Here is a 27,534-nt window from a genome sequence, read left to right as displayed (position 1 = left end):
ATCGTTATTTCCCGAACGTTAGCGGACCTAACGTTGGAAAAACACGTACGACCGGGCTTCGTTCGTTGGTTTCCAGCGTCATTCTACGAGACAAGCAAAACAAAGACGATGAAATTCTAGTAGGAAATTCTCTAGACAAATTTTCCGAATTCTCGATCGGTTATCTTGAAACGTGTAAACCAGCTCGCCTAATATTCACGCGGCGAAACAGTTTATTTTATTGAAAGATGTACGTGATTATCGACAGGGTTCGATATTTTGTCCTTTTAATTGTATTCTTATCGTACGACAGGAATATTAAAAATGTATAATATACGCGGCGTATCTTACTAATATCGATAATCTATATACATAACGTCGGAGTAGAAATCAATTATCATACTTCGCGCTACATTACTTGTGAAGAATTAAATACACGTATTTAAGTTACGAAATTTATCGAGCATTTTTTTAAGTTAATCGGTTCTCTTTCATCGTCCAATTGAATTTACCAGAAATAATATATTATACAGAAATAGTATAATATATATAATAATATATAAAATATTTAGCAAAATAATCTACAATTATCCATAGCTTGATATCGAACTATTAACGCACAATTAGTTACAGTCGTAACTATCTATACATACTTCTCCATTTCTATTAAAATAATCGTGTTGTAAACGCGCCACGTGTCCTACGAGCCATCAGACGTTTCCCGACAAGGATGCAACTGTCGAGGAAAGGTGCATTCCCAACAGAGCATGATCCCTGACGAGTGTCACATACTAGCTGGACTATTTTTAGGGACGATCTAGACGACGATGGAACATCTTGCTCGTAACACGTGCCGGCATCGGTGTTTTTCCGTGGGCCGATCGAAGTATAGCATAGGGGAAGACACGAACGAGGAAGAAGAGGGTTGTAGGAAAGAAGATTCAGGACTCGTGATCAGGGGCAAGCGACACGCGCGCTTTTTCTCTACACGCGTTCACGTATTTTTGGACTAGCTTCCTCGAGCAGGGACAAATATCGAAAGGGACACGCGCCCCTTTTCCTTTTCGGTAGATCGGGGAAAGAGGACGATGCCAGTCGCGTCGACTAGTTCCCGATTTTTTCTTGTCATATGTGAGGAGGAAATACGTGAAAGCTTAACAGACAACGAAACGGATATTTCCTTTTTCTTCCTTTACCATTTATCTGCTTCACTTTTTTTTCTTTTCTCTGGAATGACAGGATACAGCTTACGTTCGGGAGAATCTTCTTTCTTTCCTTTTTTTTTCTTTTTTTTTTTTTTTTACAGTAAAATAAATTTTATCCCATACAGTTCTATTCTATACGTTTTCGAGAAATATATAAAATTGAATAAAAAAACGTTGATTTACGCCTACCATAAAAAATGTGTTAAAATTTTAACGAAGAAACATGGAGAGTTATGTAAGTTTCATAATTGGGAATGTTCGATAAAAATGGACAAGCCGAGAATGTATCTATTTTTCTGGTGGCGAGAACGAGACAACGATGGCTCCAATAACAATGACTCTTCTAGTTACTCGTTTTCTCTCTCTTTCTCGATAAGAATGCAACGAAGCGAATTGTTCCCGTAAAGCGAAAGGGGTTCGAATACTTGTTGTTCCGTGAAGGTGGTTTTCATGCGGATCTTGGTGGCGTTTCTATGAATCCGTGCCACTGTTACCGGAGGGTGTCTTCTCATTATTGGCCCGATACGATCGATACCCGAGATCGATCCATCCGTCACCGCATAACTAGTGTCACGTAAAATTTATGATAAAGAAGGAGTAACTGAGCAGTAACTTAACTTGACGGTGCTTTTATAATTTTGTAGGCTTTTATTCACGAAAATGATTAAGTATAATATTACAATGAATATTAAAATAGTTGTTCAAATCACGGCCAAACTGTACACAAGACTCAACACTCAAGACTAAAGACTTCTCTCGTGGTCGAATGCTTGCAGTGTTTATATGTTGCGTTTTTAGGTGTTGAGGTACAAAGGGCAGATCCTAATTGCCCTACGTAATGGGGAAAGCGTAGTATTGGGCCATGTGCAAAGGTCAAGTCAAAACCTAACGTATGTATGATGGTTGTCATACTAGCTTCGCCTTCACGGAATTGCCAAGGGAAAAGTAATATGTCTGAGTCAGGTTGGACTTTCGGGGGCGTTCGATGAACCTTTACTTACTTTACTGATGTAGCTAATGTTTACACAAACGTGTACACTACAAGAGGCTATGAGTCACGGTCCACAGGATGACGAGTCTCAACACAATACATGATTCGGATACCTTTCTCAATGAGCAATTCGTCCAATGACTAACTAACTATCTGCTTAACTAACTCCGTGATTCAAATGAAACTGCCCTTATATATTCCTAACATGTTTTCCTAACATTCCAGCCGGAAAATCCCGATGTTCTTTCATCTCTGACATATATAACGATCGCGAACACGTTTCTAATTATCCATCGCGGACGAAGAGCGTTTCAATTAGCAGATAATAATTGTACGAGTTGCACAACGATCAATGAATTCGAGAATCGTGCATCGTGTTTCGGTTTAATTTTGATCTGAAGATGAACTTGTCGTAGCTCAGTTTTGTTTTCGTTTTAATTAAGAAAAGTATTTTTAACGTTTTAAGAATATCTATAGCGTAACATTGAAGGGAGAAATCATTTATATTAATAACGACTGCCATAATAAGAAGATGAAACTGATCAAAAGTTCGGTACTTTTTCAAAAAGCGTTATAAATAATTCATAGCCAATTAATATTCGTGAGACGTAAAACGAAGTTTTGCACCTCCGAATACGAAACTTATGCTTTTCTCTCTTTTCCGATAAATATCGACAGTCCATCGATTTACGCGGTCAGAAAATATAATCTTCCATAATCTTTGTCTGAATCAATCGTGTTGTCGACAATAACGAGATTCCCAGCGAGCGCTTTTAACCTGAAACGTTTGGAATAAAAGCGAAACAGAACTTTGAAAATAAGTCAAACGACGAATATGGTAACTTTGAGTCAATTAAAGAAAAAATTGATTGCCTGGAAATATGGATACGGACAAAGACGATGAATAGAATTTGTTTCAGTTTTTGTACGATTCTATATATCCAATTTATTTGCGAACCTATATGAAATAAATACTTTTAGAAATTCGATTTCCTCTACAGTATTTTCTCTCTTTTTCTTGCATTATCAGATTTCCTCTAGGTACGCGATTTTTATCCGCGTAAAAAGGATTATATATATGGAACGAACACCACGTAAATCCAAAGTGTAAAATTAAATATCGAAGCTGCTTGCCATCGATTCTTTCTTTTTCACATTTAAAAAATTATGAAACGATAAAAAGAAATACAATTGACTAGTTGGAAAATGCCTGAGAGGAACGCAGGAATGTTACCACATTCCTAGAATCCTCTAAAAATATTGGCGCCAAAGACCTAAATCACGTGGGCCGGATAGGAACCGCGCCAAAAGAAGAATCAGCTTTTCAAACACTGTGTTAGCCAGTCTTTAACATCGACTACGATCAACAATGGACCTTCGTCCCTTCAAAGAAACGATCGACGAGATGAACGAAAACGAACGTGGCTCGAAAGAAGACGAAAATGCCAGGGGTAAATAATCGGTGACGCTTAATTCTGAAGGAACGCAGTGGGATATTTTTGGCGGGATCTCGTGTCCTGAACAGAAGGCGCAAGGATGCAGTAGGCGGAGAAAAAGAAGATAAGACCCAGCGCGTGATTAATGGACTGGGGCTGCGTGGCAAAGAGAAAAATGCCAGAGGGTGGGGACAAGATCGAGCTTCTTGTTCGCGTTTCGTCGGCCAAAACCGGCGGCACGAAGGGCGGTTGCGTCAACGTGGGAGGAAACGATTGGAGAACCGATCATGGAACTCGCTGGGAAACGGGATACGAGAGGGGAGGGAAAAGCGAGCACGTGCTCGGATCGTGGGCCTCACGAAGTACGCGCGAAGCAATCCGAAAACGAACGAGCCCCGTTTTGTCCGCGATCCCCTATCCCCTCTCCTACTCGCTCCCTCGTTGGGCCTTGCAGTCGAGTGGTGGGGAGATTACTACCCTTCTTGTCCTCCCTACCACTGGAAAAGTTGGACAAATGGGGAATGTGCATTTCCCATGACTAACTAACCGACGAGACACTCAGTCGCACCCACGCTCTCCGATGGAAAGGTGCTGTTGCTGTTGCCAAACTTTCTTCATTTTTGTCGACTACGAAACAGTCGAAGTATCTTCTCGCCATGTAGTGTCTTTCGGGTGTGTGATAGTGTTGTGTGTAAATCGCGCGTCTTGTTGGATTCCAAATTTCATCTTTCTTTTTCGTCCTCTTCCGCGCGAGTCGCTTCGCATTTACCGATATTACTTCCGAAGTTTTTTCAATTTTTAATAGTCTAATATTTAACGGAAAATCGAGTTTTATGAATCGAGCTATTTCCAAGCCGTAGCGTCGTTTATAAAATTCGAAGATAATTCGGTTTTAACAGCTTCCTTTTATTTTTCCCTGTGATTTTAAACGTGGAAGAGGCTTGGAGAAATTCGAACGCGTCGAGAGTACAGTTGAAGTCGATTTGTGATAATGGCGTCGCAAGAAACCAAGTATTTGACGATGCTGATTAATACGCAAAACAAACAAATGGTATGTACGTTCTCTCCTTCTCTATTTATTTTTTATATCTTACTAGAATGTTTGAAATTGTAAATTGAATATCCTTAGAATATGCCTATATTCAAAATTTGAAAAATACAATATATGTTTCCGTAAACATTCCATCAAATGCTAAAATTCCAAAATTCTCGAGCGACGTAGTTTGTACTTGTTGTACCTAACCAGTTGACCTGAACCGATGATCCTTCGACTAATAAACAAACGGGATATTTTCATTGTTCAGAATGGGAAATTCCTACCGTTAATGGGAAGGTGCCATGGTTTTCCTAATGAACAGGAACGCTTGTATGCCAGCCCTTTCTTTTTCGTTCAGATATTTCTACGAAAATGTCTGTTGGGGTAATAAAAACGGCCAAGGTCGAGAAAACGCCGAAGAATGGTACCTTGCCTTTCCCTCCAGTTTTTCTCGCTTTCGACGCACGAATGGCTGACGGTTAGCGGCCGATCGTGAGTTGCAAAGAAACGATCGAATTCCTTCATAGAACGCCGGCAGTTCTTTCCTCGTCCAAAGAATCGATGGATCACAGCAGGTCTTCTCCCTTTTCTTTCCTACGTGTTTTTCTTCTTTCTATTTCGATAGGAATTTTTATTCCTCCCCGGGAGAAATAACGTTAGATTCGTAGAAATCCCCATTCACTATTCGTGAATATTCCGTGATTAATTATTTGAGGGAAATCTAACGAATATCGCCGATTCGATCGTATCGGCGCCGATTAAAATAAATTTGCATTTGTCTGCTCAGCCTGTTCACCGTTGAATTCTTTTCAATAGGATGACGGAGTATCACGTTTGTTTCACAAACAAATTACTTCTGCCGTTTTACAAAAACGATTATACTAACGACTGTATTACATTATCGCTATTTGAGTCGCTTATCCGCCACATAGGTTGACTCCACGAAACAAAAAGTATAGACAAAAATTGATAAAATTATGTAAGATAAGCGATCGTACGAATGCTTTGACTATAACATTTGAAAAAGCATAGTTAACCACTTTAATCTGCGATCGACTCAACTTACGATCCAGAATTCGATCTGGACGGTGGTCGTTGTAGAGTGTTTTTTAAACAAACTGAAAATAGATAAATATACGAAAAACAATATAAAAGCAAAAAGAATAAAATTTAAGCGATGAAAAATCGATTATTTCTGATTTTAGATGCGCAAGTCGGGCTGGACCTGATGGAGCACATACCGCACGTAGTGATGATCTGCCACGAGACTCCCCACCTATTCGACAATATTTTTCACAATCATCTCCTCGACATCATTATCAGATACTTACAAGATCAAGACAACCAGGTGAATATTTTAATCACGTTCCTCTACGCGGTTGATCGTCAAAGCTTTCTTCCATCGATAAGCATCTTTTCTTCTTATGATTTACGTCGATTCAGAAATACTTTTCGATAACCGCTTCCTTCTCTTTCGAAACCTAGCGGAAATCATGTTCTTTCCGCAGGCGGCAAAGAATTTAAAGCCTCGTTAACGAATTCTAATTTTTGTTTTTTTTTTTTTTTTATTGCCTCAGGTACGAATGATGGCCCAAACAGCAGTGTTGACGCTAACGAAGAAGGGACTCATCGATAACACCACGATAGAGGGCAAGCTGTGTCCCGTTATAGAAACCCTCTGTACGTCCGTCGATTTGCTTAACTCTGGCATCTCCGTAAGTTTCTATGTTTTTTTTTTTCATTTCTTTCTTTCTTTTCTTTCTTCCCTTTTCTTTCGTTTAAATTTTAAATTTTGTTGCCGTAACCTATACCACCTAATATGCTTACATCCATGGTACGTTATATCCATTGATATTTTTTAAGAAATATATTATGAAGGACAATAGTGATCATCGACGTTCTCTTCGATTAAAATGTCCCACCTATCATTTCGAAATAATCGGGCAAACTGCGGTTTTATTTTTCTTTCGTGTCTTTTAAAATAGTTAATTATATATTACTTAATGAACGATTTCAAACGATTTCGACGTGCGTGGAAAAATGAAAGCGCTAGATCGGACATTTTCGACAAACCATTCGTACGATCAAATTAGAAAACTCTAACAAAAATCGTAATCTCTCGTCTCGTCGTAATCCGCGTATTCGTCGCAATGTTCATAGCCCGCAATTATTGCGTGTTCGAGGTGGAATCGCGCATTGAGAGAACGAGTGGAATGGAACCTACGCAGAATCATTCTGCAGTTCTTTCTTTACCCCGCTGTTTCTTCCACGTTCTATTTTAACATTCTATCAAGCACCGTGTACTTTAACGAGTTTTCTCATTTTAATGCGTTCAAACGAAGCGTAGCACGATCGTCGACGTCGTTTAATTAAAGAATACGTATGTAAAGAATTACTCAAGGGTAAACGTGTGTCCATTGAAAGTACGGCAGCGTGGTGAAAAACAAGGCAAGACGGGTTTCTCGCGTCTAGCATTCTTGATCCATTCGGCTCGACCACGCTTCCATCGTATGCAAGGAAGTGTATCGCCGACTATCCGGAGCAATAGGTGTATCGAGTTTGTGTCGTGTTTATGGTCGTTGGACCTTACGCCGCCCTCGTTCCAACGGATTCCGCCTGAAAGACATGGGTAGTGAGATGTTCTCACGCTATCGCGTCTCACTATCTTGTCTTTCATCCGGCGTTCGTTCTACTACGACGTTCACCAACGACCAAACGAGACCTGATCTATACGTCCGAGGGAAATTGGGATTTTTAACGCTTTTCATTTCGTACCGAGCGTGCACCGATTCTGTCAGAGATCCCTAACGCTTTAGTAGGCACCGTATGTCACTGTAGTGGCTTCTCCATAGGAGATGTTTTTGGTTGAGGAATCATCTCCTTTATACACGTGATTTTATTACTCGAGTAGGTACGCGATTAGTTGTAAAAAAGCAAATGACTTGCTTCTATAAGTTCGTCATTTATGGCGGAATGACAGGAATAACGATCGATTTTAAAGTAGGAATCAGTGAAGAGTTAGCGAGCTCTTCGAACGATTTTCAGGTGATATCGACGTGAAAAAGAAGAGTTTACGAGGAACAGCTGGCACATCTTCGACAAGGACATGCTTTTACCATCAAAGTTGGTTTGTCATAGAGTTCGACTATCACAGCCAGCTTTGATGAGCAAAATTGTGTCCGTCCACGACGCACGATTCGACGGAGAAAATCGAACGAGGGGAAAAAGGAAAGGGCGAGAGGAAAGCCAAAAAAAGGGGGGAGAAACGGAAGAGAAACGTAGAAATAATTAGCAGAGAGAACGAGAGAAAGCGGAAAACTGAACGCGTCGTTTGTATCTCTCGCGGAATTGAGGGACGACGAAAACGAACGATCCGCAAGAGAGGAACACACGTACGAAAAGAGAGAAACAGAGAGGGAGAGAGAAAATCGACATGAAGAGAGAGATGGTGGAACACGAACGTTGTACCCGAGCACAGGCACTGAAATGAAAATACCTTTTGCGGTCCGATACATCAAATTGGTTGTGGAATGTTTCGAGTCATATCACAGCCATTTTGTTGAGTTTGGCCCGCAGAATCGATCGTCAGGGAGCATATTCGTGTGCGCTGTACGAGTGCACTTAGTGCCCCCGCTTAATTAATAATCACTCACGTCGTCGATGGACACCTAAAGGTATAGCGAATGAACGACGTGTGTGCATAATTTTTTACGATCTTCTAATTTTTACCCTCATTTTTCCGTCTTACGTTGCATACACTCACTCCTCCAGTATTGTTCTGGATTACGATCGAGACTGCAGCTTCTTTCACCGTACGATCATCACGAGAAGACGAAGAACGAGGCGAAGTGACCGCAGAAGAGGCAAAACTACAGAAAACGAGAACAACGCGATCCAATCGTCAAATTGGTTGTGGCGTGTTGCTTTTATAGATATCATATCACAGCCATTTTTGACGATTTGGATCGCCGTTTCGTGCAACGTGTCGTGTCTTCTATTCGAAGCAGCGTCCTATCAAACTGTATTGAATGTAACGGTGCTAGGAAATTATAGATATATAAAAATAATACATACACAGAACATATAGTAGCTTGTTTCTCGCAGCTTTTAGGATTTTAGGAAGGTTCGCAGGATAAAAATCACGCGGATGCATCGCTCACAAAGTGGTTGTGATATGCTGATGCAAGCGTTCATATCACAGCCAGCTTTGATGAGCGCGGCGACGCGTTTCGTCAACTGTTTTTTTATGTTAAATATGATTCAAAATGTAAGATCGTCCGTTAGTCAACAACTTCTAGCGTGGATCTCGGTATCGATTTTCCTTTATCGTATCAAGGTGGAACTTGGTTTTCTGTAAAAGCAACGGAGACGTCGCCTCACCTTTACGCTCGCAGAGATCCATTCTCGATCATCCTTGAAGCATCTTCTATGGGTGGCGTGGCCGTTTTCCCGCGAAATACAGCGTTCCATCGCGAGCCATTTTAAAGAAAAACATTTCCGATCGCCTGTCCCGATACGGAGATCGACTCCTCGCGCGTAGTTTCCACTTTCGGGAAAGGCTTTGCACTCTTTCATAGTCGACTTCCTCTCATGGGTTCACAGGATTCATGAAGGACGTGATCGCGTTTATTGAACGACGATCTCCAGATGACTTCCTTATTCGTGATCCACGATGATTGCCGTACACTACGTTTACCTTCAATTCTTTTCTTTTACCGCTTTTTAACTAAATGTAAATAATATAATTATATATATACAGTGCCTACAGAAAAGGACTTTGTGCACAGACTTATCATTCGTTGAAACGTTTCGTTTCTTTTAACAGATTACACATTTCATTTTCATAAGATGTTACTAAATTTCGAAATTATAAAATTGTACAAAAGTTAATATACTTAATTGATATTGGTATATAAATACTGTACTAAATGCAATTACGTGCAAATACTTTTTGTAGCCACTGTGGTATATAGAAAGTGATAAAAGTTGAATAGACAGAATGAAAACGAACGATAATAAAGATTTAATGATACGTACGATCCAAGGATTTGATGTACTGCTAGAAAGATCTTAATCTATGAAGCTAACGCTTAACAGAAAAGAAAAATAAAGTAGGACAAAACGCAATGTGCGTACGCGGTCACGATCGTCGAACGACGATAGGATGATTCACCTCTTTCTAATTCGTTTGATCGTTGCACAATGACCTTCTGATTCGTGCAGATGCGGGCGCCAAAGGAGAGGTACTCGAGCATCGTCGCGAAACGATCGATCTTCCGCGGTTGTCTCGGACACGTTTGATCCTCTAGCTACCGGCCAGCATCTACCACACTATTGATGTATGTATCGTACCTGTTGTTCTGTTTTCCAGGTATTTAAGAGGCGCGAGTTCGACTGTTCCTCCTATCAGAGTGGTTGTGATGTGGTGACTTGGACTCGTATCACAGCCAGCTTTGATGAGCGGAACGGTGCGGTTTATGACTCCGTTCACTGCGATCTTAAACCACGCAGACGATGTCGCAAACACGTTTTCCTTTATTTTACGTTTCTTTTGAATTAATTAATCGTATACACACGGAAGCAACTATAAAAAACGTGTGCGTATTTGTACATTGTTTCCTTTGATTTTCTTTGTTACTGACTTGTTTTCTATCGGATCACGTTTGCTTTACCATCGAAAATCCGAAAATTCACCAGAGATATATCGTATGTGTATATTATTATCGCAGCTCATGTGTAAGATGGCACCGCTCATTGGCAAAGAGCTGACAGAAAAGATTTTTCTGGACAGATACATCGCCCTCTGCGAAGACAAGGAATTCTATACGAGGAAATTCTGCGCGTCGCACCTTGGAGAACTTTGCGCCGCTGTCGGCAGGAAAACTCTTTTTCGAAAATTGGTAGGTCTCTTCGCACGAACCTCTCCTCCCTCCATGTAGAAACTAACAAAAGCTTGACATTTTACTTTTAAATTCATTTGCAATTTCATTCGATTGAAAAGAATGCATGGCATCGATTCCCCCTAAAAAAGACTTATAATTTCTTCGATGGAATTGAAATTTTCTAAAGTCTCAGGCTGTTGAGCATACGAGAAAATAGGAATTGTTCGTTCTTTTAATTTCTTCTTTCTCCCGCAGTTTCCAATATTCGTCGACCTGTGCAGCGATAAAGTGTGGGGTGTCCGGAAAGCGTGTGTAGACGTTATGATGCCAGTCTCATGCTGCATGACCCTTCAGCATCGTCGATTACTATTGGCAGAGCTTCTGGCCACGCATCTTAACGACGAGTCGAAATGGGTGCGAATGTCTGCCTTTCAAATTTTAGGACCATTCATATCCACGTTCGCGAAACAGTTTACCGAAGTAACTTATAATCAACACGGCGAGCTAGTGTTTACCAGCCAACAAGATAATCGTTTCAGGTATAAAAAGCTGAAAGTTTTTACCTTCTACTTGGTCGACTCTGTTCACAGACTCGCGTTGTAATATCCGTTTTATTTGTTCTCCTCTGTTCTTCTTATTCTGTGCTCTCGTTGCTTCGTTTTATTTTCTCATCGACTCTCCCGCTTCGTTTATCACGCTCACATTTCCCTTACGAACTAGAAAAAAGAAATAACGCAGATCAACGACGTGTTTTTACAGTATAAGGTACTCGTACGAGGGAATATTTCCTACTAAGTGCGCGATACGAAGTCACACGCTCGACATGGAGGACCATAATTCTAAGGATAACTTCGATTCATCTGTGATAATACAAAAACCAATTTTCGAGGACGACGAGGACGAGTCGCAGGAGGATATCTCCACAATGAGAGCTTATAAGTCGAAGGTACGACACGTCCGTAAGTAACGAAACGACGCGGTTCGCGAGCTCATTTGCCTTTCTATTTCCTTGAAAATAGCCATTAACGTGATTCGATTTCGCTCTCCAGTTGTAATGGTAACGAGTCATAAACGGGATTGTGTATTCTTAAAACGTGTTTCAGATAGTTGCCCCGTATTCGTTCAACTATGAAATACAACCAGTACATAGTTTTTTTTTTTTTTTTTAAGATACACATAAAAAATGATTTCGTCAAATTTCTTTCAGATACAAAGGAAACATTTAAAGAACGACCAAACGCTGGACCACACGGAAAACTTTAATTCGTTTCTATACTACTACGTAGAGCCAGACCTTCCACTGGACGACGAGCTCGTCGAAGCTGCCAGAAGATCCGCAGCGCAGAACAATGTAGACCGGAAGCCGTTGATCAGCACTACAGCGTCCAGTAAAGCGTCGTCGTTAGACGCTGCGCTAAAAGAAGACAAATACGCAGCAGACGATATTAAGAATTTCAACGATCAAGAGATCGTTCCTCAGCATCTGATCGATTCGTTCTTGTCGATGGCTGAACCAGAACAATGTTCCGGAGACATGAGCCCCGGAGATATTCCTCATCATTGCGCATTTAGTTTTCCCGCTGTTGTACTCACGTTAGGAAGAGAAAATTGGCCATACCTGAAGCAAGCTTACCAGTCTTTGGCAAGCGCTAATCAATGGAAAGTGAGGCGCACATTAGCCTCTAGTATTCACGAAATCGCCATAATTCTAGGGGAAGAACTCACTATCGCTGATCTCGTACCGATCTATGATGGATTTATCAAAGATCTGGATGAGGTCAGAATAGGTATACTCAAGCATTTGGCGACGTTTTTGAAAATACTCAAGCCTACCGTTCGGCTCCAGTATTTACCAAAACTGAGGGAATTCCTCACAACCGATAACGAGTGGAACTGGAGATTTCGAGAGGAACTAGCCACTCAGTTGTTGGACATTGTGAATCTGTTTGATCCTGTAGACGTTACCCGGTTTATCGTGGAACTGGCTATCGATCTACTACGCGACAAATACGCTGCTGTGAGATACGTTGCTCTCTCTTTGGTACGATTTTATGTACTTTCTATATACTACGTAAATTGTCTAGCCTAACGCTATTCTATAATATTTGTCTTATATCTTTGCTTTGTCGTATCTGTACAGGTGACACAAATAGTAGCACATCTTTCTAACGACAGACGCCTCGAAAAAGGGCTATTTCGAAAGCTCAAGTGTCTGGTTTTCACAAGAAATTGGGTTAGAAGACAGATGTTTGCCTTCGTGTGCGCCAACCTGATTTCGAAAAACGCCATTAGCGGGTATAAATTTTCGCAAGAAATGTTACCTACTTTGTTACAAATATCTTCCGACAAAGTACCAAACGTGAGACTAGTTGTGGCGAGGACATTGTCAAAGAACGTTATTCCTATGGGATGTAAGTATTTATTTGTAATCTTCTTCGGATAATTACGTTACGAGAGAACTTCGAATATATTCAATAAACGGGTGTTTCGATTTTTAGCAGAATGGTTGGGAGTGAAGCAGGCGGAAGAAGTAGAGAATAGACTGAGAGAAATGAGATTAGATCCGGATAGGGACGTTCGAGTTATAGCCGGCGGCGAGGAAAACGTTCCATTAGATATGCTGTTGCCACCGAAAACTAAACAGCCGTGGGACATGTTTTAACGAACTCAGATTTCGTGAGAATCAAGTTCTAATTATTTCCTGCCATACGAATCAATTTTATACCGGACTGCCAAGAAAGGAAATGGGATAAAAGAAATTTCGTACCAATGTTCTTCCATACGTGAATTATCTTTGTAAATGTAAAAAAAAAATTAATTGGATGGAAGAGATAAGAATTTCGTTATACCGATAGAGAATATGAGATGCAAGGGTTTCTTTAAAGAATAAGTTGGTGTATCTATGATGTAAAAATGAGCTCAAGTTTTAAACAAAGAAACAAGACTTGTACCGTTTAGTGCAGTCAACATAGAAAAAAAGTGCAACTTAGAGTTGTCGTTACGACCAAGGGACCGACAATTTCCGCGCCCCTTTAGACTAAGACAGATTATAAGTATCAATGGTCAAAAGACATTACGCAGTTATATAAGAGTGTGTGTGCATGTTTAAAAGGAAATGAACGTACACTGCCGCTGAGTGGTAGGACACTTGTTTAATTGTAATAAATATCTGTAAAAAGTTATGAAATCATTGCTGAATTTTACTAAATTTTATGTATTCCATTTTGTACCGTGTTAGAGAATATATTTTAACAAAAATTTATTAAAATTTTTATCAATCATAATAAAAATATGATTGTTATCTTTCCATCTATCCATCGAGTGCTTTTGTAACTGCATCTACAAGCCTTACTAGCTTGGCTACTAATATTTTTTATTGTTTCAGGCCTAGTATTATTCCATTCCATTTCGAAATGTTCCTATAAATATTCTTTCAATTTGGGATATTTTATTCGGATTTTATCTGAATGATCTCATAATTTTTCTATGGGGTTCAAATCAGGAGATTGGTGGCCATTCTATTATTTACACATTAGAACTTTTCTCTAAGTGATTTTCACATATTTTAAAAAAATGTATACGATCCTTAACATGCACAAATATTCGGTATCCGAAAGACACTAATGTGCAGGATCTTTTTTAAAATATAATTTGTTTTTAACGATTCTCATGTTGTTTCCTATACGTACAATCTCTCCATTTGAATTCAACCATTTCAGTGGTTCAGACTCATCAGAATCAAGCTTGCAGTGTCGACTTTTCTGGTACTTAGTTTATGCCAATAGCAACTGGCATCTCTTCTTTATCATTAATGTTAGAAACATCATCTCTGAAATTATAACGGTTTATCGCTATGGAATTGTTTCCCTATCTGAAAATTGATACAAGTAGTTTAAGGTGCATATTTTATCGCAGCGGCCACGACAGACAGAATGCTGTTAATGTCACCTGTAGTTCATTCTTATCAAGGTCCATATTCGTGAAGAAATTATTGTCACTATCATAAAGGAGCGGGTTACGTTTTATCCTTAATAATAACTTTTTCACTGCCAAAATCGCAAATGCCGATCTCTACAAATCGCTTTTCTTACTATTGCCATTGAAATTGTTTCATTCTTAATTGTATTTATTTCCTGAATCGTTTCGGAGGCTGTTACTTTTATTTCTCTTAAGCTTTCAATAAAGCTTTGTATATATGTTTTCTGGACCTCCCAGGTCTTTTTAAAGACGTATAGTGTCCTATGCTGTTACCCGAAATTTTATCACGTTGGATAATGATTCTAAATATTTGTATAATATTTGAAGAATTTTTTTCTCTATAAAAAAAAGGTGAAAGTTTTAGAAACCGTCCACACGTAACATAATACAGCGTAGGCACACCGCATATACTTTTAATTATTCAAGTTCCTTAAATAATATAGTTAAGTTCCTTAAATAATTAAATTTTTAAATTTTTAATACTCTTATATAAATAATACTCTACCACAGGTTCATTAAAAATGAACAAATGTCCTAATACATTTGCGCGGCAATGTATGCGTGATTTAGTACTCGCGTGTATGTATGCGATTACCATTGTGATCAATTTGTATTTGTAAGCGGTCTCTTGGACAAGCCGAATATTAATTATTAGAGATATCGAATAAAGGCGGGATCTCTTGTTCTTTAGTAAACAGTCATAGCACGTTTTCTTCAGCCTCGCAATCATTGTTATCGCCTTTTCTCCAATATTAATTTTCGCTTATCGAACTAAAAATTATTCCGAAATAATTCCTGCGATCAGAGGAATTTACTTTGTAATTTTATACCGGTTGGATGACTCAAGTTTTCGTGCTATGATTCATAAACTCATTAATAAAATTAAATTCATTAATAAATACTCTTATGTTGAAGAAATGTAATGTGAGAATTTCGTGACTGTCAAGAGCAAGAAGGAAAAAAAAAGAGAAGAAATTTATATTGGATCCTCTGATCATCGCGAAGTGGTAAATCGTATTGGAGTCCATTCGATTCAAATTGCTTGTATTTTGTATATATCATTTAATCGTTTCGTGGAGATACGGTGTGTAACGAAAAAAGAAACGAGGTGTGCAATGGATCGTTTACGAAGCTATTTGTGGTGAGGTTATGTGGAATATTCTACACTCTATATTCGCAATCAAAGATAGCTCTACGATGCTACGACAAAATTATTCTGAACAACAATCTGCAAATTTTAGTCTATAAGACCGCGATGTGCGCCTCTTGACACGGTGGTGCCTGATTAGACTTGAAAAAACTGTGCTTACGAACGTCCCGTGTTGCGTCGATTTCACGACTTCGTAACTTGCCGATTTGGTGCAACCGGGGTGACAGTTACTGTGATTTTTACCTACGCGTGATCACGTAGGTGAATGTATATCATTTCATTGTAGATACGTAAATATTGTAAACACAGATTTTTGTTAACCCGTTCCACCTCTCCGACATATAGTAAGGATTTTTGTTAACTCGTTCCTTCTCTCTAACTTAAATTAAGGGATTACGATTTACACGAGAAATGTTTCCAGAGCCTTACATTTAGAAACTTTTTAGCGATTTGTATATTAAATACCACGAAAAGGAAATCATGTTTATACGATTTACACGATAATACTAGGTTATAAGCAACAAAATATGAACTAGGAGAAATGGGTGGTTGTTGAATAAAGGGATATGTACAATAGGAGGTTTAACGAGTGTAAAAAAGAAAATACGTATGGACCGTAGACAAAGAAATACAATGTGATCTGATGAATTATGTGATTGTACATTTACGAAACAACTGTTATGGAATGGTACCACTAGATATTTGTGAGTAACCCCAATATTTTATCCACGGTCGCTAATATTTTGTGATGTTTTAAATTAAAGAAAAAAGCAAAAGTGAAATATTGCGTCATAGTTGACTCTTTGTGAAAACATAATGATTGAGATACAGTAAAAAGAAAAACGAACTTCGCTTAAGCAACGAAAACTCGTTACTTGTGAATACGTATGAAGAAAAGAAGTTTTGTTTAAGATATTCTATATAATATATTGTGTATTTGGTAATGAAACGGAAAAAATATACATCATGTGATTTGTTACACAACAGTGTTGATGTCGTTTGTTTCAATAATTTAACTAATCGCGTGACTAACGATTAAAGTTAATTAATTCAGTTCTTTATTTGAAAAAAATCTTTCCCTTTATCTTTTTACATAAAACATGCTATATAAATTATATGTATTCGACATACAAAATTACTATATAGTCATACATTAATATAGACAAAGTAATTCTTGAATCATTGTGCTTCGATTCGTAATGAAGTCGAAGCTAAATATTAACAGTTATTAAAATATACCAAGGAATTTTCCTGGTGGACAAGCTGGCAATTGGCAAGCTTTCTCTTCCATCTCGGTTTCTGCAGTACTACAATCGCGTAAACAATATCGCCATCTTATTTGACGGCCTTTACCGCAAGTAATACTACAGCTGCTCCAGTCTGTCCATTTCCCCCATTTACGACCCGATTTTGTCTCTTCTTCATTACGAATTGCCTTTGAAGTACTCGACGATGTTTTAACAACGTGTCTAGCCACTGATCTTCTTTTCTCTACCGAATGTTTTTTTGGGATCTTAACTTCTAATTTGTGTTTCTTTGTCATTTCAACTGGATTCGCTTTTCTTTCAACGATTTTGGTCGCGGATCTGTCATAGTTTGCCGGTATACATTTCTGGACGATTTCAGGTGCTTCTTTAAAAGCGCCACAACCACTGCTAACGTTTGAACATAAATCATCGATCGCGCGTGTTTTTAATTTTGTCTCTTGTTTCTCATTTCCTGCTGTTTCTTCAATGTTTAAGTAATTTTGTAACTCATTTACCTGAAAGGAAATTTGTTGTTAGTTTATAGAAATACACATATTATGTTAAAATACTGTTTATTATAGATAATATATACCTTTGTTACTAATTTCTTTGCGAGTTCTTTAACTTCTTCAATCGATCTTACTGCTCGATTAGGACCCATTTTATCTATCATTGAAAGTTGATTTTCATCTTCGTCATCACAATGATCCACTACAGTTCCAGGCTCCTGTATATTCTTATAATACTTCAGTTCCTCTTCCTTATTTAAGAAACCATGATTCGATTCAGTATGTTTATTTCTCTTTGCGCGTAATTTCGAATCCTGTGGCGGCATTGATTTTTCAGTTTCTACGAATGGTTTTTGCTTCTCATTTTGTACGACGAATGCATTTGAACTTTTGTCCGTTTCCGCCTTAGAATCACCAGCGCCACCCGCAGCTTTCGAGTCTCTTTGCACTAATGAAAGTATGGAAATATCGTCGTCGATTTTATTCTTACTTTTTGTCTCCAGTTTTGCATGCAACGTTAATGGAACATTTTTTGAGAGATGATCGTTTTCAGAATCAGTACTATCGATGGATTTTTTTGACTTTACGGATCTACGGCGAAAATTGTTGTCATTATTTTTCTTAGCCACTACATTGACAATTGCTACTTTTAAATTACCCTCGCTTTTCGTTTCATCCATTTTTCTCTTGCGAGACACTCTCGATCGACCCATATTTTTCGAACGAACGTCTTTTATTGACCGCAAAGAATTTTTTGGAAAATCATGTTTTTTCCCTACGCGTTTCTTTTTCTGTTTTAATTTCTTTATTTTGTCTCCATTATTGTTCCTCGTTTTTCTCCTGAACCGTAACAGATCTACTCTAAGATCAGCGATATTTGAACCGGGTGGATTCGAATGCTCTTTACATGTTTCTAATTTGGGAATTGATTGTTCTTTTTCATTAGACGATTTTTCTTTTTTAGCTTGCAAATCAGATGAATTTTGCTCTTTTAAATTCTTTTTGTTATATATCTTTGAATAATCGTTTCGTTTTTTCCTAACCAGTTCTACCGCTAGTATAGGATCTGGTAAATTTTCATCTTCCGGATTTTCATATGATTTCCGGTTTATAATAACATCGCTCAATGGCTCTTGTAACGATACATTTTCCTTGCTTTTTGTTCGATCTATAAATTTTACATTGTTATTCCCTAATGCATCTGTTCCACTAGCGGCAAACTGCGAACTAATAAAATTATTAACGTCGGATTTATCTTCACCAAGGTATGAAGGAACCGTGATTGCAGCATTCTCATCTGGAATTGCATTGAACTGTTTGTCATTTACAAAGTATTCCTGTGATTTAATTTCTCGTTTCCTATCGAACGACGCATCGTCATCGTAGAAGTTTTCTCCTATTAACTCGTATGAATCTCGAGGAAAAGAGTTGGCCAAATCCTTTAAATAATCTTGTTGATATCTAAATGACGAAATGGAGTCTGATTCTGCTTTGCTTCTTTTTACTCGTACATGTGTTGTTAAAGAATCTGGATCATCGACATCATTCATGGGAACTGGTTCACCGTAATCTAATAATATCTTCCTTTTACCTGTTCCTTTGTTATTTTCAAGTAGACTTCCCGTAGAATATTTGTCATTATCAGAAATTGCACATAACGTTCTCCGTCTCCATTTATAATCGACTTGGTAGCTTTGGCACTTGTTATTCCTTTTTATAGATTTGGACAATATGTTGTTGGACACTAAAGAAAGAATTATGTAATGATTAATTGTATCTAATTGTAACTAGTAACCCTTCGGAATAAATTACAATATTTTTCAATTTATTTCTCAATAATTTTGGCAATTTCTTTACATTGATAATTGCATCTTTTATGTTACTACTTGTGTTACTACAAATCAATTTATAAGAGATAATGAGTCGTATATATGCGTGGCATTTAATAAAACGCTGATGAAGTCCTGCAGAACATGCGCGAAATTTAAAAAGAAATAATTCAAATTTTTTAATGACTCACAATCTTGGGAATAATTGTAATTATGATAGTGACGCGTGGATAAGTGGGTATTAACAGTATTATATCTCTCGGTTTTAATGACAGGAGCAATTAACAGAAGGATCGTAAGAATCCAAGCGACTGTGTAAGTTGCAAATTTCAGCATTACATACACTATCTCAGACTTTTTATGTTATGTTGCTCATTAAGAAAAAAGCATTCAGTTGTTGTTATTAAAGATTTGCTAAAATAGTTTTTGCTCCAGGTTTTTGGTTACTTCAAATTTCATTACTTTTGCGATTTTGCTAACATCGATTGAATTTCGATGGATCGAAAAATACATAATAAAATATCGATTTTTATTTCAACACTGAGAACAGAGCTTTAAGTATTTAATAGTTAGTATTACGGTATCAGTATCGGTTCATAAGATACGTGTGGTGTAAGTGTGTTGATATTAACTATTATTTCTCTAAAATAACATATGATTAATTCTGTATATATGTATTTTATGTATATATAAAATAATATAATGAAGTCATCAAGATTTGCACATATATTTTCATTTATCTTAATGGTAAGAAATGAAAGTATTGTTACTTAACCTATTAAATTTAAATTGGCATACACATACGTATTACATTTATGATATAAATTAAAAATGTTTTTGGATTGAATGGAGCTGTAACATGCATCGTATTTTCATTACAAATATAATTTTTAGGTGAACATTGTGTCATCGGAATTTTCAGCTGATGATTGTAAAAGTTTAGGTTTCAATAAAGCTAATTTACTTTGTTCTACCTGTGAGGAATTTAATAAACATGGTTTAACAGAAATATTGTAAGTAAAAATAAATTTGTCTTGTTGTAATACAATATTTTATATTAACAATTAAATTAATGTTTGATAATCATAGGAGTAATTGCAAAGAATGTTGTTTGAAAGACGATGATTATGATGCATCTGGATTAAAAAAATACCCACGTGCTGTCCTTGAAGTATGCACATGCAAGTTTGGTACATATCCGCAAATACAAGGTAAATAGAAATTTATATTTAGAAATAAAAGTGTAACTGTTTACAGCACACATTTATTCTGGTTTTTTATAGCTTTCATAAAAAGTGACCGACCTAGCAAATACAAAAATTTACAAATAAAATATGTTAGAGGCTTAGATCCAATAATTAAATTATTAGATGCGGATAATAAAGTTGAAGATGTTTTAGACATACACAAATGGGATACTGATTCCGTTGATGAGTTTTTAGCAACTCATCTTTCGATGGATTAATATTATCATTGATAATGGTATATATTTAAGTTTTATTATTAAGTGTAAATAATCATGTTTGTTATGTAATTTACGTTCAAAAAGTATTTTTAATTAGATCACTGCTCCTTCCTATCTTAAGAATTCTTTAATTCTATGATATTAAAAAAATACTTTGTAACAACACTATATAAATGGTATTCATATTAAAAAGGTGCAAAATAAAACTTATTATTTTTTAGACCATTTATTGTTTTATATTTTCTACACACTAATACAGAAGAATCCAATGTTGGAATGAAAAGTTATTTAGATGATTTAAGAATAACGTTAGGTTTTTATTATGTTCTAGTATAGATATAGGTTTTGCATGATACATACATAAATATGATTAATATAAAGTAATTATGAAAGTTATGTATAACCTGTTAAAGTATCATGTGGCTATTAAAGCCATTCCTTTCATGGACGCAAATTTTATTACAAATTAAATTACTCTATAGGGACTACAAAGATAAGGTGTGTGTATTGTGTGGGAATTAGAAATTTCGGTATTCCATAGGACAATTGTCGAATAGTATGCATCTTTTATATTAATTCTTTTTTACAACGCCTTATATGTCACAAAAGATATAATCCTATAATAAAACTCCTACTATATTATGATAGAGCAAATGAAAGTACGATTATTTCTCTTATTTATCAACGTAAACTTCTACTTTTACTACAGTTAAACATAAACCGGATAAAATTTTTATCAACATCTTAAATTTATTGCAAGGTATTTTTGGATTTTTTATTAGCATGTACCCAGGAATGAATTTTTTATAATAGAGTTTCATATTACGATTGTTACTTAAAAATGATAAACATGTATTAATTAGTTGAACTATTAATAGTATTTCTTAATACAGAGTAGTTACAAGATAATCAGTATCAATACGCAAAAGCATATCTGTTTATTTCTCCTCCATACTCCGAAAATGCATTATTTTCTTTAACAATCATACATAGTACAGTTCTCTGTAAGTGATAATGTGTAATTAGAAAGCTTTGAATAAGCTTGGGCAAATCAATATTTATATTGATATATTATGAATATATATAGTATATAATACATATATTCATACATATAAAAAGATACTATTTATACATGTAAAACGATAATCATAAACATTTGACTATAATGATTTCTTTCATCCTGTCAAAAGACGTAATAAACCAAATTATTTAAACATTGACGTTTTTAATATATCGAGTAAATAAATGAAACCTAACAGTGGATATATTAAGGGACGTAATTATGAAATATACTCAAGCTTACTCTAATTTACGATAGAGATCACTTTATCGTCGAGCCCTTCGTGCTCTGGGAGTACCGCGTCCACGAGAGAAACCTCGACCACGTGTTAGCTTCACTTGCGGATTTAGATCTCTGTCTAACTTCTGAATGGATTTTTCATGATCAACCTGTTCTTTTTCATCTTCATTATCAATTAAATTACCTATTTCCGCCTCATTATCATTATCGATATCGGCCCATATTTTATCAACTGGTGTCTTCTTTTCTGGAGTATTAACAGTATTTTGCGAAGGCTGTTTTCCACTTTTTTCCGCTTCACGAGTTTCTTCTTCCTCAGATTCTGCATCAGCTTCAAGCGGATCATACTTTTCATCTCCGTCAGTTTTCTTTTGAGCATTTGCATTTTCAACATTGTTTTCTTGTACTTCTTTCATTTCCACATTATTCTCGTCTTCAGAGTGAACTGTTTTACGACGTTTCCAGCTCCCGTCATATTCCTTGTCATTTTCTTGAGCGTCATCGTTAGTCTACACAGAAAAATTACTTATTATATTCTGTGATATATTACATTAAGCCTTTCTGCGTATTAAAATATACCTCAAGTTTTTCTGTTGATCTTTGTTCTGTAGTTTCCGTACTCGAAGTTAAAGCCTTTACTTCTTGTACAAAATTTCGATAATGAGTAATACTACGTAAATGAGCATTCATATCTTCAGCTAACAGCATGAATCTTCTACATTTTTCACAATAAAATCCTTGAACTTCTTTCACCATAGATTTTCCTGAAACAACATGTATATATAGATAAGTGAGTTTTAAAATATTAAGTAGATAAGTAAGTAAATAAGTGAGTGGATTAAAATATAATGAGAAATAAAATGTATAAATAGTGCAATTTACCAATGGAAACTTGATTTTGTCGACAATATTTATAAGATGGAATTTTGAATTTCTTTTCACTCAAATTCTCAACAATATCCGTAATATATTCCTGTTCTTCTACAGTATCTTCCTCCTTTTCATTTTTATTGTCAGAACCAACGTCTTTTTCTTCGTCTTCTGCAGTACGCACTTCAGATTCTCCTTTTGCAAGTTTTTCTATAAAAATGGAAAACAACATTACATAATCTTTATTGTGACAATAGTTTCTTTTAAATATCTTTTCATGTACCTTTCTTTTTATTTTTTCGTTGTTCTTCACACTGCACAGCCTTCTTCATGTGTCCAGGAGTTAAACAATGTTCATCATATTCAATACGCGATGGGAATTCTTTCAAACATGGGAAACATCTTGGATGCAAAAATGTTTTTAGCTGTTGATGTTTCTCACTCTTTCTATGCGTGGATAATGTTCCGTAAAAATTCAAGTCACACATTGTGCAATATTCACGTACATTCAAATCTACAGACACCTAAATAAAAAATAAAATACATATAAAACATTTTATAAGTTACTAAACTTTTACATTTGTATATATACTTACTTTCTTACCACGACGTTTCGAATTAGTCAGACTAAGTTCGCGTTGTTCTTCTGCTACTCTTAATTCGTGCCGCATGAGATCAACCTTTAATTTATATGATTCATCTAACTTTTCCATCATCAACTGATGTGCTCGCCCGCGTAAGTGATTTTCGAAAGACTATAAAAAAATAAAAAGATGATAATACCAAAGTTGACCTCGATTGAATATACAATATATAGTGAGTATTAAGTATATACATATCCATCCCACATATGTTTGTTGCAGATATGACAGAACATATGACTCATTGGAACCTCTGCATAACGACTTTCAGCGTGTCTTGCTTCTGATTTTTTGCCTGTCAATTTTGAATCCTTCTCCGTTGTAGATGTATTTGCTTCCTTCGATGGTGTTTCTTCCGTTGCAGATTTGTCTGGCTTTTGTTCTTCATCATCTTGGGGCTTTTCTTCTGTTTCCTCAGTCTCTAAAATTTGAACATCTTCGGATTCCTTTTTAGTATCCTTCCGATCAGCTTTCTTGTCATCAGATTCTTCATTCACTCCACTAGTATACAAACAAACAAAATTTTTATTATAATTACAAATGTTAATCAGATCTATATATTGTGCTTTTTTGCTTTGATATAAATATTATAATTTTTTAATATGTGTTGTAGTAAAAACACATATATACACGAACTTCTCAATTTCGATAGCCAGAAAGTAATTGGGCACAATATTAAGTTAAAAGAAGATAACTCACACTTCTAACAACTGTATACAAAATTTAATCAACCTATTATTATGAACAAATATTTGGATAATGTGTATTGAAAGAAGAACGCATGGGGAGCATTTTATATGATTATGAAATACTAACGTTATGAGATTATAGGTAATCTAATTTAAATTTGAAATGTGAGTTGAGTTTAATCAACAATGACGAGTGAACATATAACATGATATGTAGACATATGTATATATAAATGCATATATACGTATGTATGTAGTACTTTTTTAAAAGTCAGACAAGAGAAAGGACACAATGCTAATTCTTTAGCAATCATACCATATGTACGTAACAAACACCGTACATACAGAGATAGGTGACAGAATGAGACTTACTGAAGTTTGAAGAAACTATTCACAATCACCAGGAGCTTACCTTGTTACAGCAGGTGCTTCTGTTTTTTCATTATCAGAGGTCTTAACGTCCTGCTGTTCCTTTTTGGCAGTCTGATTTTGTTTAGAGGCAGGAATTGGTTTAGAAGATTTATCGTTGTGATGTTGAGTTTGGTTTCCATTCATACGCTGATTGCCAGACTGGGGTGCACGAGATTGTTGTGCAGATGGACCACGTCGCCCAGCAGGGCCATCACGGGCGCGATTGCCCATCTAGTCATGTAGGTCAAATGACCAAACCGTCATGAGAAGTATCTGATATATTTGCGATTCTTCTCGAATCGAATTTGATTTTAGCAACCACTGGGATATTTGAGGGAGAAAAATATTCTACTCGATTCGGAAGCAGGACGTATTCAGTGTTTCAATGAACACCAAAGGTCAGTATTTCCACAGTTTAGTGGAAGGGAAAAGGAAAGTAGTAGCAAATCGTTGAAGATGCATACAATCGTCGCATCATCTAACTTTGTACAGGCAATGATCTTATTGATCATAAGATATGATATTTATAAAACACATACTTTTATCCTTTGAACATAGCTCAATAAAGCTCAATGAAACATAATCAACAAGAAGAAGAAGTTAAATCAGTGAACAATGCAGCTTGTAATCAATACTTTTGAATACTATTCTTCAGATACTGTTCTTTAACTACAATGACGAATAGAAGACTTGGGCGGATTATAAATGAACCAAGTTAGAGGAGAAATATATCTGCATGTCTATACTGAAATTTGTTACACAAAATCACAGTTAACTTCCACTACTAAAAATGAGAATACACATATTTTGAAATCAATACACGTCTCGTTATCGTGTTTCTTAACGAAATAACATTGCGATGGTAATTTTCTCCTATGAAAATCGTGTTTGGCACAACTAGTCCAGCAGTAAGAATTGCTTATACTTAGTAACTGCACAGGGTAGCCACGTAGCATGTCATCCACTAACTGAAAGCCTCATTAATGAATCGATCAATGAATATAAAAAGGAGAATTTCAAACTTTCAAACTAAGGATTGGTGTTGTTGATGTATAAAAAAAAAAGAAGTGTAGACTAGAAATTGCCCTTACAATTTTCATTCAAGACAATCTGCTTATTAAATAGGAGATATGTATTCATACCTTGTTATATGGTTGTGGTCGTTGATTCTTCATAGGATGCCTAACAGGACGATCATTAAAACGCCCAGAAGAAAATTGCTGCTGATTTGGAAAGTTAGGTCCTGGTCCACTAAAGTTATTTCCAAGGCTGAGAAGTGATGGTACCTGCTGTAAATACAAAATGTCATATGTAATATATAATAGTATAACAAAAATGACAGATAATATACATAAAAATGAAGTCTCCTGACCTGTGGTTGTACTTCTTGCTGACTGCGAAGTAAGTTTGAAAGGAGATTGCTAGCTATTGCTAGTTGTGCTTGTGGCGATGCTAAAGATAAATTATTATTAGGTGTTGGTAAAATTCCTCTGCCGGGCATCATTCCTCCTTCCCAAGGATTCATTCCACCACTTCCACCACTACCTCCGCCTCCACCACCTCCTCCACCTCCTCCCATTCCACCACTCATGTTGCCACCCATACCTCCACCACTTCCTCCCATATTTCCAACCCTTCCTCCGCCACCTCCACCACCGCCACCTCCTCGATTATTAAAGTTTCGATTCCCAAAGGAATCACGTTTTATTCCTCGATTGAAAGACATTGTACCTAAAAGCAAGTGCATGATATATTATTATATTACATTATATGATATTATTACAATATATGCACATACATACATATGTATTGTATCTATTCTTTAAATGTAATTCATTTATTTATGATAAGAATTATAGTAGTTTTATTTCTCAAACATGATAACATTGTAGTGGCACAGGAGTCAAAGGACGACGCGAATCGAGAGCGACTCATGTTGTTGTTTTGCCTCGGGGCATTGACACAACCTAGACGCAGGAAACGTAATGACAAGTAAACTCCGGGCAAAACAAAATCGCCCCTACATGTAACCGTCGAATGAAGACGAATTTGAATTTTCCAACTCTCCCCCGACCAGTATAAATAAACGGACGCGATAGCGAGCGAGACAGTATCTAACAGTATCTACAGTATCGCGAGTATCTACCGAGTTACGCCACGAGCATTAAAAACTATTTATCCGCTATTTTATTTTGCGACTTATACTTTGTACTAACGACTCACGTATACAGGCTGTACATTAATTTCTTATTTTAAATATATTCGACGGTTTCAACAACGAGCAATCTCGTCCTTTAAACCTCACGTACTAACTATCCTCTACACATAAACCTCTACAACATAAATATTTAATAATAATTGTATTATCATACTGCATAATCCTAAGTTTCTATAGAGAGAGACAGAGAGAGACTACCCATTTTAATTTATAAATGGAGTCTGTAAGGACGTCTATTTCCGATATGAGAAGTTATATCGTTTGCAATAATTTATCTACCTACGGTTTTACATAAACAGTAAGAATTCATAATTATACATACGTGTATTAAGTGTCGGTAAACGCAAAAGTAAATACGAAGTATATAATAGAAAAATGAATTACTTAAAATTTTTTCAATTGATGTTTTACACATCAAACGACGCCGTACAATGTGACTGCTAAATTTAAAAAGCTTTCATTATCGTATCAAACTTCTATTCATTTCGAACTTAAATAATCTAAATTGTACTCAAAATTTTTAATAAACAATTTTTGTTGGAATTTGATTAGAAAAATAAGCAACTACTCACCGTAAAAGTAGCAACTTCGACCACAGCACAAGAAAAGGAGGCAAAATGGAAAGCTCAAGAAAATGGAGTCATCAAGCGTCCACCATGAACTAGAACAATAAAAGCGGCATTCAAAATGGTCGATGT

General features: G+C 36.4%; 4 protein-coding genes across 15 annotated transcripts in view; 2 read left to right on the top strand and 2 right to left on the bottom strand.

The window, feature by feature from the left end:
* LOC138186321 (serine/threonine-protein phosphatase 4 regulatory subunit 1) overlaps window positions 1-16,538 on the top strand; it is a 148,221-nt gene extending 131,683 nt beyond the window's left edge. For 9 of the 10 annotated variants that reach the window (XM_069126164.1, XM_069126103.1, XM_069126121.1 and 6 more), the window contains 8 exons: window positions 5,853-5,995; window positions 6,225-6,362; window positions 10,377-10,547; window positions 10,785-11,068; window positions 11,289-11,475; window positions 11,737-12,570; window positions 12,670-12,940; window positions 13,028-16,538. In XM_069126164.1, the coding sequence (XP_068982265.1) occupies window positions 5,853-5,995; window positions 6,225-6,362; window positions 10,377-10,547; window positions 10,785-11,068; window positions 11,289-11,475; window positions 11,737-12,570; window positions 12,670-12,940; window positions 13,028-13,191 (2,192 nt within the window). In that variant the 3' untranslated portion in view covers window positions 13,192-16,538. The remainder of the gene's footprint in view (window positions 1-5,852; window positions 5,996-6,224; window positions 6,363-10,376; window positions 10,548-10,784; window positions 11,069-11,288; window positions 11,476-11,736; window positions 12,571-12,669; window positions 12,941-13,027) is intronic. The other variant, XM_069126145.1, reaches the window with a different exon arrangement.
* Window positions 16,539-16,603: 65 nt separating this feature from the next.
* Window positions 16,604-19,809, bottom strand: LOC138186399 (putative leucine-rich repeat-containing protein DDB_G0290503). Its single transcript, XM_069126263.1, has 3 exons — window positions 19,434-19,809; window positions 17,497-19,157; window positions 16,604-17,419 (listed from the first exon to the last, which is right to left on the bottom strand). The coding sequence occupies exons 1-3, from the start codon at window positions 19,576-19,578 to the stop codon at window positions 16,886-16,888; spliced, it is 2,340 nt and encodes a 779-aa protein (XP_068982364.1). The 5' UTR covers window positions 19,579-19,809; the 3' UTR covers window positions 16,604-16,885.
* LOC138186528 (selenoprotein F) lies at window positions 19,794-20,932 on the top strand. The gene is made up of 4 exons (XM_069126496.1): window positions 19,794-19,989; window positions 20,137-20,255; window positions 20,332-20,453; window positions 20,526-20,932. Exons 1-4 carry the CDS (start codon window positions 19,945-19,947, stop codon window positions 20,705-20,707), a joined length of 468 nt encoding a protein of 155 aa, XP_068982597.1. The 5' UTR covers window positions 19,794-19,944; the 3' UTR covers window positions 20,708-20,932.
* Pep (Protein on ecdysone puffs) lies at window positions 20,915-27,531 on the bottom strand. 3 transcript variants are annotated; one of them, XM_069126273.1, is made up of 10 exons: window positions 27,409-27,531; window positions 25,991-26,349; window positions 25,761-25,907; window positions 24,620-24,849; window positions 23,713-24,019; window positions 23,474-23,632; window positions 23,161-23,401; window positions 22,890-23,087; window positions 22,587-22,771; window positions 20,915-22,516 (listed from the first exon to the last, which is right to left on the bottom strand). In XM_069126273.1, exons 2-10 carry the CDS (start codon window positions 26,342-26,344, stop codon window positions 22,034-22,036), a joined length of 2,304 nt encoding a protein of 767 aa, XP_068982374.1. In that variant the 5' UTR covers window positions 26,345-26,349; window positions 27,409-27,531; the 3' UTR covers window positions 20,915-22,033. The 3 variants fall into 3 exon arrangements, with proteins under 3 accessions (XP_068982374.1, XP_068982392.1, XP_068982384.1); XM_069126291.1 differs by having other exon boundaries at window positions 25,761-25,904; XM_069126283.1 differs by lacking the exon at window positions 27,409-27,531 and adding an exon at window positions 26,421-26,549.
* Between the last annotated feature and the right edge of the window lie 3 nt (window positions 27,532-27,534).

The sequence above is a fragment of the Bombus flavifrons genome, chromosome 1 (assembly GCF_040668555.2).
Source record: "Bombus flavifrons isolate JBK064 chromosome 1, iyBomFlav1_principal, whole genome shotgun sequence".
In the NCBI taxonomy this organism is placed as follows: Eukaryota; Metazoa; Arthropoda; class Insecta; order Hymenoptera; family Apidae; genus Bombus; species Bombus flavifrons.
The sequence above is the reverse complement of the archived record's forward strand: the minus strand, read 5'-3'. Positions and strand labels throughout refer to the sequence as shown.

What these genes read in the sequence shown, in the direction of transcription:
- LOC138186399 (XM_069126263.1), bottom strand. Translation starts at nt 19,578, where the DNA reads ATGCTGAAATTTGCAACTTACACAGTCGCTTGGATTCTTACGATCCTT. An exon ending in TTACAATTATTCCCAAGATT is followed by an intron (nt 19,158 to 19,433) that starts GTGAGTCATTAA and finishes TTCTTTCTTTAG; the next exon opens with TGTCCAACAACATATTGTCC. An exon ending in CAAAGAAATTAGTAACAAAG is followed by an intron (nt 17,420 to 17,496) that starts GTATATATTATC and finishes ATTTCCTTTCAG; the next exon opens with GTAAATGAGTTACAAAATTA.
- LOC138186528 (XM_069126496.1), top strand. Translation starts at nt 19,945, where the DNA reads ATGAAGTCATCAAGATTTGCACATATATTTTCATTTATCTTAATG. An exon ending in TATTTTCATTTATCTTAATG is followed by an intron (nt 19,990 to 20,136) that starts GTAAGAAATGAA and finishes TATAATTTTTAG; the next exon opens with GTGAACATTGTGTCATCGGA. An exon ending in CATGGTTTAACAGAAATATT is followed by an intron (nt 20,256 to 20,331) that starts GTAAGTAAAAAT and finishes TGATAATCATAG; the next exon opens with GAGTAATTGCAAAGAATGTT.
- Pep (XM_069126273.1), bottom strand. Translation starts at nt 26,344, where the DNA reads ATGTCTTTCAATCGAGGAATAAAACGTGATTCCTTTGGGAATCGAAAC. An exon ending in AGCAAGAAGTACAACCACAG is followed by an intron (nt 25,908 to 25,990) that starts GTCAGGAGACTT and finishes TTGTATTTACAG; the next exon opens with CAGGTACCATCACTTCTCAG. An exon ending in AACATATGTGGGATGGATAT is followed by an intron (nt 23,633 to 23,712) that starts GTATATACTTAA and finishes ATTTTTTTATAG; the next exon opens with TCTTTCGAAAATCACTTACG.